The sequence below is a fragment of the Anastrepha ludens genome, chromosome 2 (assembly GCF_028408465.1).
Source record: "Anastrepha ludens isolate Willacy chromosome 2, idAnaLude1.1, whole genome shotgun sequence".
Classification (NCBI taxonomy): domain Eukaryota; kingdom Metazoa; phylum Arthropoda; class Insecta; order Diptera; family Tephritidae; genus Anastrepha; species Anastrepha ludens.
The window spans coordinates 49,912,834-49,928,735 of NC_071498.1; the positions used below are offsets into that span (position 1 = coordinate 49,912,834).

Here is a 15,902-nt window from a genome sequence, read left to right on the forward strand (position 1 = left end):
ATGACAGTTAAATCTTCAATAATATTGATCACTGCATATACTGACGAATCTGTAAATTATTCACACGTATCTTATGAAATCCAGAAAATTAATTTTTTTAGCAAATTACTTTATAAAACTGCAAACTCTCTTCAGCTACCGAAGTTTGTCAAATTTTTCAGAATTTTTAGCTAATATATGATACCATTTTTTCTTTTATTTTTCATAAAAAGTGGACGTGATTGACAACTAATTTCGCCCATATAAATCGAATACACTCTGATATGCACAATTGCAAATAAAAATAAACAACCAATAGTATATACTTATGTATATAAATCATGAATAATAAAATCAACAATTTCCAAAATTGATTCCCACATTTAACAACTGCGGCAACTCTTACTCATAAGTTTTGACATTTCATAAATAAAATCAGTTTTTTCGTGATTTCTTCATTTTTCGACGATATTTTTTGAGACCGTAAGTTACATATTATTGTTGCATAAAAAACCACTAATATTAAGTGTATTTGTATGGTGTGGATGCAGTGAAAGTGCTGAAAATTCTATTTAAAAATTTGAAGCGGCGAACGTCAAAACAAAGTGCACAGTGTTCAACTGCCGACAAAAACATAAATTTATTTCTAATGTGTAATATATTACTCTGACCATGACCATGAGCATGACCTCAAATAAAAGAACATTGTTAAATTTGAATCCGAAGTGGAGGGTAACTTTTTTATGCAAATATATAGACGGAGTATCACAATGCCTTGTATGTGAAAAACGTGTGGTGTGTAAGGTTTTTAACATAAAGAGACATGAGCTGCACAGGAGTGAATATGATGAAAATGTAGGAGAAGAAAGGAAAATTATATACAAATCTTTAAGTCTAAACGAAGAGCCCGATTCGATGTGCCAAATTACAGATGGTCGGAAAAATTCAAATTATAAAAATTTTTTTTTAATTTCTTAGGAAAACGAAGATTACGTTGTAGATGCAATGCGTGCAACTTATGAAATCGCGTTAAACCTTGTTCGTGAGAATCGTGCATTTTCGGATAGCGAATTGGTGAAGTCTTGTATATTAAAAGCAGTAGGAATTTTGTCCCCTTATCTCGTAGAACTATAAGCAGACGAGTAGATGAAATGGCGCAAATTACAAAATCGCAGTTAAAAGAGCGTATAAAATCATTCACAGCGATTTCATTGGCAATTGACAACAGTACAGATATATTCGACATAGCGATTTTTATCCGAGGAGTTGATGCCCACCCAAATATATGTGAAGAACTTTTGGACATTATTCCAATGAAAGGGACGACTAAAGGTGAAGATTTATTTCAATGTGTTAATGAATGTACTGAACGCATGGGTGTATCATGGCGAAAAGTGGTTTGCGTTGCCACCGATGGTGCGAAATCCATGAGCGGATGCAAACAAATTTCTCTAATCATTTTTGTGTACTTTGTCATACTGTGCGCATTGCCATATGCGTGTGATTTGAATTTGAGAGCAACTAAGTACTCACCAAGAATACCCACTCTGCTATGATAATTTCCTCAATGTTTTTTGAAAAAATCCTCTATTTTTTTAATGGAAACATGTATAAATTGTCCTTTTTAACAACATAAAATTTATAACATGCATTGTTTAAATAAAACATGGCTGGTTGAGATTACTGTTTGCTGCATTTCTTTAAAACAATTCACTAACATACTTATATGTAAACAAAGACAATTTTTTCATTCAGAAAAATATACACCGATTTGGCAGTACAAATTTTTCTCCACATAGTTTGAAACTATGAAACTTTGACATGCGAGTGTTCAAACTTCTTGATTATAAAATCGCCTATGCTTCTTGATTACAAAAATTATAAAAGTAAATAAAATAGAAATTTGCAAAGATGATGTTAATATTCAAAGAAGCGTTTCCAATAAAAAAAACGAAAAACATCTTATTAATATATTTATTATGAAAGATCTAGCAAATCCCAACACTTCAAAATCCCCTAACATGGAATGAAGTCCCCTTATCTGGTAACTTTGCTATTGGCAAAGCTTCACTCTCTTTTTTACAAACACATATGCGTTGCTCAGAACTGATTAATATACGTACACGCCTATTGCTTACCCTTCTGATGTAAGTTTGTCGCCCCCTCATCTAGCACTTTGCTAGCACGCTCTGCTGCGAGCGTGCCACTCTGCTGCCCGTCCCTAATTTACAGGGTTCAATCTAAGTTATTTCTCGGGGGATCTTTTCCTAGAAGTTTCAAGTAAACATCGTGCGACAAAATGAACTATTTCTGTTACAGAGGAAAAATTGCATATGCGCGTAAATCTACTGATTTTATATAGTTATGCTGCATACCCAGCTTTTAATTTTCCATAAATTTAACTTTTTAAAAGACCTTAAGCTTTCAAAGGACTAAGTAAATGCACATTTTTTAATACTTATACCCACTCTATGATATTAGCTTAGGTTACCCAAGGAATGGCCTCACTTGGACGAAGATAAACGTCCTTTATGATACCATTCTGAAGGAGGTAAGGTGAAGTAGAAAACCGATGGGATGGAAGGAGAGGTATGATAGTACTATGGATGTCAAAGAGGATATAAACGAAAGAGTCATTAAACAATTTTTTTATTTACTATTCGACGGTGCAAATATAGATTTTTTATAATATTCATTGCTTTTCTGACACAGCAAGAAGCACAATGTTGGCTTCGCGGAGATATTTGATAACACGATTAGTAGGCAAATTGCTGATTTGTGTCGGAGGCAGAGTAAAAAATAACAGATTTAAAATTAATCCAGCCAATAGTATAAATCTTATAAAAATACTATAAGTACAGAGTCGTCAATAAAACATTTGGAATTTGGTTTAATGGATATTTTTAAAGTTGTTTGTGTGAATTTAAAACAATTTTCAAATAAAAGTGTTTATATTTTAACTAATAGTATTCGTATTGGCGGCCGCCATAGCTGAATGGGTTGGTGCGTGATTACCATTCAGAATTCACAGAGAGGTCGTCGGTTCGAGTCTCGGTGAAAGCAAAATTAATAAAAACATTTTTCTAATAGCGGTCGCCCCTCGGCAGGCAATGGCAAACCTCCGAGTGTATTTTTGCCATGAAAAAGGTCCTCATAAAAATATCTGCCGTTCGGAGTCGGCTTGAAACTGTAGGTCCCTCCATTTGTGGAACAACATCAAGACGCACACCACAAATAGGAGGAGGAGCTCGGCCAAACACCTAACAGAAATGTACGCGCCAATTATTTATTTTTTTTTTTATTTTTTATTCGTATTATTTAACTATAGCATATATTTTAGCTCAATGGGAAAATCAATCATATACGGTAGACGTCACTATAAAATTGCACAACTTCATTAAAGTTACTTCTAAGTTACTAATAGTAATCCATTCAGTCAGTTAAATTTTTCACGCTTGAGCGCTTTACGATTAAAAGGCATCTCAGATCTAAAAAGTGGAGATATGAAAGGATATTTAAAGATATTAGAAGACTCCAGATATACTGCTATTAATTATAGGGTGGATATATTATGTCCCAAACCCATTCTCTTCAGGAACTCCCAAGTACTTATTAATGAACGCACGCCTGGAAAAATAAGTCTATTACCTTTAAATTCGGACCCTAGATATGGTACCCTGATAAACTGAAATTGAAAGATGGTAGAGCAAGGACGGGAATCAATGGCACTGCAAAAAATCGATTCCAATGGGTCTCTACCCCCCAATCTCCAATTTGAGGGAATGTGTCCGTAGAAAAATGATAGAAACTCACATTCACATACTTTCAGATAGTCAGGTGGCTTTGGAAGCCTTCGTATCAACTACAAACACCTCAAAAATGGTACACGACCTTTCTCAATATGCTAAGGAACTTCAACACATTATTATTAGGTTGGATTACTGGGCACGAAGGGTATAAAGAAAATGAAATGGCGGTCTAGTCCTGAGCCTTTCTGGGGACTTACAATGGGCTACATCAACGAACTTCCCAGGAGGTGCGAGGAGAAGAAATTCGTTGAACACTAGAGAAATTCCGTCAGTCAGTGACAAGCGAAACAATTCCTAACGCCGGGCAGGGACATTTCTGATAAGCCGAAAGTGGCTCAGACACTAGACGTTGCAAGCCATTGTAGCCTTAAATAAAATCTACCGATTCTGTGAAATGGACACTGAAAATTTAGAACATATCCCTTGTAATTGTCCGGCACTAGACATTATGGAGCAATAAACCCCAGAATGTATATTACTAAAATTTTTAAAAAGCCCTACAATATGGGGTACCTGAGCAGACAGCAGGCACAATATATCTCTTTTGGTTGTTGTTGTTGTTGTAACAGCATAAACATCCCCCATGTAAGTATGTACGGGGAATGCTGCTGAAGTGATAGTTCTTGGACGTTCCGGTTACGAAGAACCGACTGCAGTGGTCGCAGTGCGCAGTAGTCTAATAATAATCAGCCCTATCATAGAGTCTGTCGTAGAAAAGCTGCGAATACGAATGTCTACTGGGAGTACGAAAAAACTGTAATCGTGGGTTCCATGTGAACACAAAAAAAGTGCTGCCAAACTCAAATGTCAAATTTTCATATTTCGACAACAGCTCACTTCAATCTAAACAAGACAATTTAGAAAATAATCTTTAAGTTTTTTGCTAAGTTAGTTGAATTTTCAAATTAAAATGACATGTGCGGCTGTGTTAATGGGAGAGGAAAGTGCGAGAAGCAAATGGAGTCTCAGAATCGAGTGAAAAATATAGAGAGATGCAAGCAACCTTCTCGATATGGACGAACCAATGTAAGTGCTTGCATTCTTGATAAAGAAAAAGTTTACTTAAATATGATTTATAAATTATTACCGGTTAAAAACAGCTGAATTTACGTGCGTTTTGAGTTTTATTGAAGACAGCGCGAGCTCACCAAGGTCGCCGTCCATAACTACAGTTCTCCGACTGTCCTCTGTTTTACAGTTTCCTGCGGAGGGAAGCTATCAGCAATGAGTTGGCAACGATTTCAACGTGCCAATGGCGTGGTCAACATTTAGCTATGTGCTAAAAGACGTATTGGTGTCACCACGAATACGATCGTGTCCTCAGTGGTTAAATCTCGACATGAGTGCCAATGAAAAACGACAAAGCAAGATGGAATGCTATCAAAAATATAGATTTCCTGGCATCCTTTTGTGTGTGGATGGGACGCACATACAAATTATTTCCCCTACTAAAGAAAAACTCCTCTACTACAACCGGAAGGGCTACAACAGTATCAATGCCATGATTGATTTCTCCTTTATTAGCTCCAGCAAAGTGGCGTACTGCTGCCGAGTTGTTACAATTTTGCAACCTGTGCAAGCTACATAAAAGTACATATACTAAAAAAAAAAATTTATTTATAGTTTAGTTAATATAAAAAAAAAAAAAATAATAATTGGCGCGTACACTTCTGTTAGGTGTTTGGCCGAGCTCCTCCTCCTATTTGTGGTGTGCGTCTTGATGTTGTTCCACAAATGGAGGGATCTACAGTTTCAAGCCGACTCCGAACGGCAGATATTTTTATGAGGACCTTTTTCATGGCAGAAATACACTCGGAGGTTTGCCATTGCCTGCCGAGGGGCGACCGCTATTAGAAAAATGTTTTTATTAATTTTGCTTTCACCGAGATTCGAACCAACGATCTCTCTGTGAATTCCGAATGGTAATCACGCACCAACCCATTCGGCTACGGCGGCCGAAGGACCTTGAATTTTACTCGTACTAGTTTTTGTCCATTAGTCTAACGTCGTTGTAGGAAAATTGTACGATACTCTAAGATTTGACGTTACGAGTGTATTCAGTGAACGCTAATCTACGAAATTTCGAATGCACGTTCGGAGCTATTCTAATTGTATGATTACAACTTCTTAGTTTTTACGAAAAACAGTCTATGATGAATTGCCTGACAGGGCTGATTAATAATAATACTTTATGAACACATTTTGTATATAAGTAAGCAAAGTGTGGCAGACTGCTGGTTTGAGTGTTTTTTAGTTTTTAATTTTTAATGAAGAAGTAACTACAAGTTAGTTTTTTCTAACATTCCCATTGAAATTCAAAAACAAAGTCACAACTTTTTAATACAGGTGTTCGCATGCATGTGTCTCACGCATAGTATCAATTGCACTAATTGCGCATTCGCCCATGCCCAGGATTTTTCTTTCAGGATGATAAATTACTTGCGAAGTTCATTGAAAAATTTAAATGGAGTAAGCTAAGGAAAAAGAACTGAAAACAATACCAGTAATTAAACATGAATGTCCTGAGACCTCCTAACTCCCTCTCATTTCACCCTTATTCCACTTACCTGTCCATGATGTTTGGATTGCCGTGGTTGCGCCAGTAGCCGCTATGCTGTGCCGATTGTGACTGCGGCAGCCGGTCTGCGTCGCGTGTTGGCGATTTGATGCGCACAGATGACGAAGATGAATGGCGTATAGTGCTGCGGCGAAAGCTCGTACGACAATTGTGGAAAGCACCGCCAAAGATGCCAACACCACCACCACCACCACCAGTGACTTCTCTCAAGCCTACCGCATTGTTACCGCCATTTGAGTAATTCGCATTGTTTGTATGTCGCAATCCATGCATCCTTTGTTTGTCATAATCATCATTACCAATGCTGTCAATACCTCCGCCGCTAACTTCGTTATTGACATGATTATTGGCGCTGAAATTGCGATTGCTGTCGCTGACACAATATTTGCTATAGCTGGTGTGACTGTTGCTACTGCTGCGAAAGCTACTGTTATTGTGCAGTTGCAATTGTTGCTGGCTGTGTTGCGGGCGTATGGTGAAACGACCACCCAAGCTGCGGAAGATGAAGGCATGTTTGCTTATTAATCTTAATTTAGCTGCTGCTGATAAAATATGAACTTTTCATACAAATTTTTTAAGGTGAAAACTATTTATTTGATATTAAAGAGAGGACACTAAATATTAATTATATTTCGTTCTTCAATTTGAAAGTTGACTAATTTGCTGGATATCTAATCCGAGTCTGGCGTGAGTCTGAGTTTCTTTATTTAAGTCAATAGGGACAGCCTTACTGACAAGATTTACAGGGTAAATAACGAAAACTTAAGGAGTAAGACTAAACAGATAGTTTGTTTGACAAATAACTCAATATGTGACTTAAGTCCCAAAATCAAGATCAAGACTTCTAGGAAGCCGATTAAGCCCTTTGAGTCTTCTTGTAAGTGGGGCGAAATTAAGGCAATTAGATCTGAGAACTTCAACATAAAATGGATTATAAGAGCGAAGTACTCTATTAGGATCATTGAAACTTATTTGGTCGAGTAGATCTGAACAGTCAATGGTACCAGAAATTAAATCGTATGTAAACATTAAGCTACTCTGTAAATGACGTCTATGCAGTTTCGCATGAAGGATTGAGCTATGTTGAAAGATTTGAAATCGAATCAAAAGTATGGCCTGATCATATGCCAATTAAACTGATATTAAACATAGATAGAGCGTTGAATGAAATGGAAAATATAAATCGGAAAGGGATGTATCAAAATATCAATTAAACCTAAAAAAATCTGATTAAGCTGGTAAATCGAGGAGGAATGATAAATCTTGAAAAACTTTGCAGTGTAATAAAAATATCTATGCGGAAGACAACAGCGAAAAACACTAAAGTCGTTTTCAAAAGCGCCTGGTTTAAAATGAAATTTTTGAATGGAAGGGAGCTTTCCTTTAACTATTTGAATGATTTCAGAAAATCCAACAAAGCAGACGACAAGCAAAAATATTTGCAGCCAAAGAAATTGTTTAGGAACACACGTGAGAAACCGAAGAAGGATTATTATGAAGAACTGGAAAAGAGAATCAATAAAACTGCAAACTCAAAGGAATGGTGGAGTCTTGCCCAGGAAATAAGAGGAGAATCATTTAAAGTTGGTGCAGATATTACGACGTCGGAGTTTAAAAACTATTTCTAAGACTTACAGCTTCAGTTAACAAAAGACATGCATTATGCAGCTGCTTTGCATACATATACGGATCTTGATAAAGCTGTAACAATAATCGAAGTCGTACAAATAATTAAAAATGTTAAAACAAACAAAGCACCAGGAGAAGACAGAATACCTTATGAGCTACTAAAGGCTGACTCAACAGAATTTATCATTGAGCTAGCGAGTATCTTCGAGACCGGAAGTATCGAAGAAGCATTATTTAAAACAATAGTTTTCCCAATCTTTAAAAAAGGAAATGCAAATAGGGCATAGCAATAGTCTTAATGGGATTGATTAATGGAATGTTTACGAACTGGATAGAAAACAACAAAATGCTCACTGAATTTCAAGCCGGCTTTAGAAAAAACTAATCAACGGTGGATAGCATATAGGTACAATCTTACATTTATAGTACATTTAAAGTTCAACGAAAACAAAAAAAATTATGCATACTTTGTCGATTTCAAAACGACTTTCGATAGGGTGCCCATGAGGCCATTAATTTATAAACTTCGACAGATGGGATTTTCCAATAAAATAACAAATCTGATTGAAAATACGGGTGGGCCATATAGCGTTTGCTTTTTGAATCACCTATTTTTTGAGAATGGTAACACAAATGACATGTCAAATGTGTTAGTAATTTACTTAAAGGTTTGACATATACGAAATGGGACGCTATACGCTTGAACAAAATTGGGAAATATTGAAAACCTATTTCCAAAGTGGTGAGTCTTCTTCTTCTTCCGCGGTTACAGTAAATGGCGAGCGTTACCGTGACATGCTCAACGAGTTTTTGTTTCCAAAAATTGAAGAGGATGACATGGAAGACATTTGGTTTCAACAGGACGGTGCAATTTGGCACACTGCCAAAGTTACACTCGAACTTTTGGCTGCCGTTTTTGAAAACCGAATAATCAACCGAAATTCCGATATCAATTGGCCTCCTCGGAGCTGTGATTTAAGCCCGTTGGACTATTTTTTGTGGGGAGCCATTAAGGACAAATGCTATGCGAACCATCCAGAGACGATTGATGCTTTAAAACACAAAATCGAAGTTGCTATTCATGAAATTGGAGCCCAAACAATCGAAAATGTGCTTAAAAATTGGGTTGATGGAATGGCCTACTGTAAAGCCAGTCGTGGCAGTCATTTGAACGATATTATTTTTCATTCATAAATTACAATGTTCAATCTTCAAAATAAAAAAAAGTTTGAAAAAATTTTGATTAGTTTTTTTTTATAGCCGATTCAAAAAGCAAATTATACATGGCCCACCCTATATATATTCGAATACGAGAACAGCAGTTTGGACAGGAAGGGAGGTATCAGATTACTTTGAAATCTGAACAGCAGGGAAACATGGAAAGATGTTGGACACGATTTCATCACACATAGATAAATAACAATACACGTAGAGAAATAATAACACATCGACAGCTTGGCAGCTCATACAATACCAAACGAAGCGAAAAAGAATGAAACGATGACAACAATTTGTGTTAATATCACCAAATATTAGGAGGTCGTGCCAACAATGTCGTTCAACTTTCTCATTCAATCGGCAGTTAAAAAAAATAAATTCTCTTTCACTGGCCATTCTGGGAAAACCGCAAAATCTCCATGCTAGAAAGTGTACATATCTTTGAATGTCTAGCTGACTTGGAGTCATTTGACAGTCGGAATTTTTAGCGTTTCTCAAAAAAAAAAAAAAAACGAAACTCTTTGGAAAATGGGGGCATACGTGATACGGAGAATTCACGGAATGGAATTAGAAGCAGGACGCGCATCATGAGTGATGCATATTTTTGTTAAAAACAAAAAAAAGGACTCTGATCTGGTATCGCTAAGGACCAAAATGGTCTGTGCACGGTTTCGGCCAGCCAGTATAACCCAACCTGTAGCTTACTTAAGCACATCTCTCTGCAAATTGTTAAATTAAATTAATTAAAGTATTAAAACCTAATTCCTCTTAGCCTAGGCATAATTGGGACTCTATCTCAGCAATTCCTTGCATAGTGTAGTACTGCAAAGCTCGAGTTGGTTCTTGTTTATTAAGATGCACTCCCTCTTTGAGATGGTTTCACGAAAACTGTTCAAGGGCATAAGCTCGGCCGACCTTGACGAGAAATTGCTGTAAAGTATCGTGAAGTGATTTCTTCCCAGAGAATTTCGTTAATAATAAATATATTTTTTTGTTAATTGTCTCTTCCTCTTGCGGCGACATACCATCAAAATCCATGGGTCAAGGCCAACTTTGTTAGCCCATTTCAATATGCTAATATATGTAAGGCAAACAATTTTGTACTCACCGCCGAAAGAGTTCACTTTCCGGATGCTCAGCGGCAAAACGTGCTTTCTTGCGCAGCAGCGGTATTGTCAAAGCATAGGAAGTCAGCATTATCAGCATAGGAATATAAAAAGCGACAAGCGAGCCAAAAACGAAGAAGGCGCGATTATTTATGACACAAATGTTCGGTGCTGGCATGATATTGTGCTTGTTTACGAGGCCTGGAAAGTGCGAAAGTAGGGGAAAAAGGTAAGTAAGTCAAGTAGTAGAACCGAGTTTTCTACCAAAAAAAAAAAAAACATGAATAAATGAAAAGCTACGCTACTATATTTACCTAAAACTGTAATCGAGCTCGACACCATCATGGCCATCACCCAGACAATGGCGATTTTAATACCAGCCAGCCGCTTAGTAGAACGATGTCGCGATCCCAGCGGATTTCGTATGCCCAAGTAACGTCCAAGGCTGATGAAACACATATGCAGGATACTCGAAGAGCAAGCAAGAACATCGCAAGTCACATAAATATTACACCACACAAAGCCGAGTGGCCAGTAACCTTGAAATAAAGAAATCAAGTAAAAGAACTGTAGTTAAAAAAAGCAGTACAAAATTTATATAAACAGCTGCAGAGAAAATCAACATTTGATATGGAAATGCAAAGTGCTGAAAAAAAGATGAGGAAGTAAATGAGTACAAAATAAAAATGAGACAAAAGCGTAAGCGCAAAGGGGTATGTTGGGTGAGTGTTAAGTGAAAGAAGAACTGACTGGAAATGAGGTCAATGGGTTGTACGTAGTTGGTATTTGCCAGACTGCAACGAATTAATGAATTTCCAGCCGCAACTGAAACACTTTCGTGGCTGGGGCCAAATATTCGGTTCAAGGCGAGCTAAAGCGATCGGAAAAATGTCTAAATAGAAAACGAACTAGGAGAAAAACTATCTGTATAGCAACAGAGCGCTTTTTTGAAAGCCACCAACCACTCGCACCAATACCAGTTAGACGGCTTAATTGAAAATGAAATGAAAATGGAATTGTTTATTGCGGTCAACTGGGTCAGCAAATGAAGTGCAGTTAGTCGATGTGCGTTTGCCTAACGTTTTTGCTTTAGCAGGTTTTTTCTACAAAAACCAAACAAACAAAAAGAAAACCTAATTAAAATAGGTAAAAAACATGTAGAAGCACAGGAACACAGATATAATACATACAAGTGTATGGCAAATATTTTACTAACCTAATTTGGTCACCATGCAAAGATAAGGACAAAACTTAAGCGAAACATTTTTAACTTGGCTTTTTATTAAATTCTTCTATGGCTCTATGAAAAAAGGAGGTACGGTACACTAGACAGGGCTAGTTTACTGGGGCGGCAGCTCTTGGTCGAGAAAAACCCGAGTTATTCCGGTAACGTAGAACCGGCTGCCATGGGAATGATGGAAAAAGGAGTTTTGTATTCGCTGACTTTTTAAAGAAATAAATGTTTTTTGTTTTTTTTTTGTTGTTTCTTTTTTTTTTTATTAAATGGTATTTGGCAGTCTGTCTACAATTATAATTCATAGAAGACATGTTACAAATATTTGATTACATTTAAAAGTATCTTTGATTTAATTCTTCAAGGTATGTTTCCTGTGAAATATCCTTTCTAGTAAATAAATTCCATATTCGCGCTGGATGTGTTTTCCTTTTAATCCTTAATCGTGACATGGGAGTAGAGGTCAGTTCATTTCGGAGCGATTGGAGTTGATTTTTATTTTATTTTATTTTTTGAAAAACCTGTATGCTAAAACTTCTAAAGACGCAAAAAATATTGGCCCAAGGGTTCAGCGTGACCACCAGCCAGCCTCCGTAATGGATTTGTGTTACATCTCTTCATTTCTGCGAAAAAGGGGTTAATAAGACTGGGACAAAAGTGTACCAGGAGGATGTCTCAGAAGCGTGGTGAAGCAGTTGAGCAGTAAACTCTTCAATGGAGAGCGTCGGATATTCAAGCAAAATTCCGCTTCAGCCAATATTTCTCGCTTCACAGCCGCAGAAGATTGGCCGTCTTTGAAGTCCAGATCTGAATTCATTGCATTACAGTTTGTGATCAGAACTGGAGAACATGGCCTGTCGAAGATCTCAGAGAAATTTGAAGAGTTTCAAACATCTTTTGTTTCGAGCAGCGACGTCAATATCCATGGAAACCGTGCGAGCTGCAATAGCTGAGTGGCTTAATCGTTTGAAGACTTGTGTAAAAGCAAATGGTGACCATTTCGAATGAAAATGAAATTTTTTTTTTAATATTTATATTATTAAATAAAACTAACTTTATTAAAAAAAGTATTATAATTCCATGTCTATAAGGGACTTAACTTGTAACACAACTTTTGGCATGTCCAAATATATTTAGACAAAAGTGAGATTAGTATAAAATAGTAATAAACAGAATTACATATACGATATTTTTTATAAGGTTAAGGTACACAGTAGAAAATAGTTTTTTTTAATGTTAATTATGACATCTCATTTCGGGAGCGGAGATGTTGAACAATTCAACAATTCAGCAATTAAAAAAAAAATAAACGCACATTTCTACCAATAATTTTTCTATTAAACTCACACAAACCTTGAGTGGTGTGCTCATTTGCGTTGAGCGAGTTAATCCCCAAAGCATCAAAATATTCTGCAAAAAAAAAAAAAGAATACATGTCTATCATGACCAAGTCGCTTACACTTTTTTCCGCTCTTCATTTCGAAAGTTATTTTACTGAAGAAGTCTACCAACATTGAGGGTTCTCATTTCATATTGCCATCAAGTAATTATCACATCCCAATTGGCCACAAATAATTAATCACCAATGGCCAACATCCAGCTGCTACAATAATTGCTTTCACAGGACCACTTTAGCGTACTTACATGCGTAATTACAGGCACGCTCATAACTTTCTGAGCACACACACATACACACATAGAAAAATATAAAGATATATGCGTCGGCATTTGCTTTCACTTCGTGCAATGTATGGTGGCGTACTTAAGTGCTAATTAAGCTACTTACGTGCAACTACGGAAAGTGAATACTCGTAAATTTTGCAAGCTAAGAAATTTAGTTTGCGTACCAAAAAAAAACGACAAAGCAACGAGTTTGTAATGCATTCCTCTACACAAACAAACACATATAGGTTTATATGTATTTGTACTTCCTGATTTCGACACATTTTTCTTACGAAATGTCATTAATTTTACTCAAAAGCAGGAACAACTCTCTAGTTTGTTGATAACCAAAGCTGGCAAGTCAGTTGAAATACTTATCCATGTAACTACACTTACGCATCATACATACATGAAGATGAAAACTCAAGTACGTCGTTTTGTAAGCTAGTCTTATTTACACATAATTTTTTGTTCTACGTTTCGAAGCGCTTCTGCCAACAAGTCTGTATTTGACAGCAAATGAGGAAAAATGATTTTCGAAAACCGAACTCAGAAACCCGTTAGGATTTTGTGCATAGGGACAGAAGGACAACAAGTCATACTAAGTCACTGAGTCAGTCAACCTTAAAATGATCTCCTTACAACTACTAAGTATATGTATCTCCATATATGTATATCGAGTTCGAAGTGGACTTAATAATTCACTGGCTGTATTAAGAATTACTGACACCGAGGAAATTAAAAGAAAATATAATACATTACTTTTATCTCCCTCTGCACTGTGAGCAATTAAAATATTTTCAAGCCCTTTTAAAGTATTTTTCACAAAAACCTTAAGCCGTTAATCTGATCTGACCTATTCAGGCAAATTATTTTTAAAAATAATATTCGACGCTTCAATAGGTCAAGACATTTTACTTCTTGAATAATTTTTTTCTTGCCATTGTTATTATTGTTGAGGATAGAGAATAGCCACAATGAGATCCAGTATGCAACCTTCAAGGACTTAAGGAATGTCCTTAGATTATAAGCCTGGACTTTTGCAGGAAAAATGCAAGGCGTTGGAGTGACTGCAGATTTATACACGAATTTCTGTGAATTAAATTATTTCGGTGGGCCTTCTCATATAAAATTTGTATTTAACATATACCGGTATGATAAAAGATACTATTTTCAAAAAAGTTAAACTTGTCCAGAATTTAAACTGAAATTTCAAAATTTGAGGCCTCTACTGGCGACAGAAGATATCGTTCGATTGGGCTAAAATTTAGCACACACTTTATTAGTTTAACAGTGCAACTTTTTCGCACTATTAGAACTCGATCCTAAAACAAAAAATTTGTTCGGTCCACTCTAGTATACATACACAATTTTTTGGGATATTTGGCCCAGCTCCTCCTCTTATTTGTGTTGTGAGTCTTGTTATCCTTCCACAAATGGAGAGGCCCACAGGTTTACAGTGTCTCCGAACCGCAATTGGTGTTTTATGAGAATATTTTTCATGACAGAAATACTCTCAGTTTGCCATTGCCTGCCGAGGAACGACCGCTATAAGAAAAGCCTTCTATTTTGTGTTTCATGCCCGGAGTTTCAAACCTGTGCATTTCCAAATGTTAGACACGTACTAAAGTATTCGACAGGTTTATGGACAAGTACAGAGTGTCATGATCTCGTAAGCTCAGACCAAAGTTCAGGCACCAATTAACTCATAATTGTCAAGTCTTATATCCTATCCCGGGCATTGATATGGTGACCGTAATGGATATATTACTCCATCGCCTCCTTATCACCCGGCTACAGAGTATATAGCTTACAGCGCATCATGTAAATCTGTGTGGTGCTCAAAATAAACACAGTCCTGAGTGAGAGGACTTTTATTAACAGTCCGGCACCGGAAAGGGGTTTTCTCTAGTTTGAATATCAGTAAGGTCAGATTCTTAGCTTACTAAAGAACCACTGAGATTATGTAGACGCATACAGCGGCAATTTTCATACCTTGGGTCCTGAAGCTAATTTGATTTTGCAAATGGTTTTCCAATTGTTTTAATATTTCAAAAGCAGTAAAGTCTTTGTTCCCACTCATCCATTTTGACCGAATAATGCCTTTATTTCTGACGGTAAGTGCAGCCCGTGTCTTTCCAATTTTGAACCTAATATGAAAAATCAAACTTATGCATTTCTTATAAAATTTTAATATAGGGACTTGGTGATAGCATTATACCAAATCTATTGAAATAAATATGTTTTATCTGGCAGAGTTATGCACGAGTATACAAAATTTTATTAGTAAAACTTACTTACTGACTAATGCCCGGACAGACAAATTATTTTCCTCGTAAGCGTTAATAAAATTACGGCTCAAGCCAAACTAAACATGAGAAAAAGCACACTTTAACCTTTTTCCCATTTAGTAAGTATGTATGTAAGTCATTTTTTATATTTTATCCGCCTATAAGAGGTTCGCGTCCGCCCAAAAGAGCTTTTTGTTTGATTTGTTATGAAAAGAAATTTTAATGTTCTTTTCATGAAAAATAACTGTTCGCGTCCATTCAAGAGAGATTAATTGGTTCCAAAATCTATGCTTAAAACTTGGTATAGGAAAATATATCCACCCATGGGAGATGGGCGTTTAATAGAGGAGTCCGCTAGGAAAGGTTTCACTGCATAATTTAGGAATATAAAGAAAG

The 15,902-nt window shown here is 36.4% G+C and overlaps 1 protein-coding gene across 1 annotated transcript in view; it reads right to left on the minus strand.

The window, feature by feature from the left end:
- The window catches only part of LOC128870739 (5-hydroxytryptamine receptor 2A), a 70,654-nt gene that overhangs the window by 30,103 nt on the left and 24,649 nt on the right, over positions 1–15,902 (minus strand). The window contains exons 2-4 of the mRNA XM_054113277.1: positions 10,634–10,858; positions 10,322–10,520; positions 6,356–6,859 (exon numbers count right to left, since the gene is read on the minus strand). Of these exons, the coding sequence (XP_053969252.1) occupies positions 6,356–6,859; positions 10,322–10,520; positions 10,634–10,858 (928 nt within the window). The remainder of the gene's footprint in view (positions 1–6,355; positions 6,860–10,321; positions 10,521–10,633; positions 10,859–15,902) is intronic.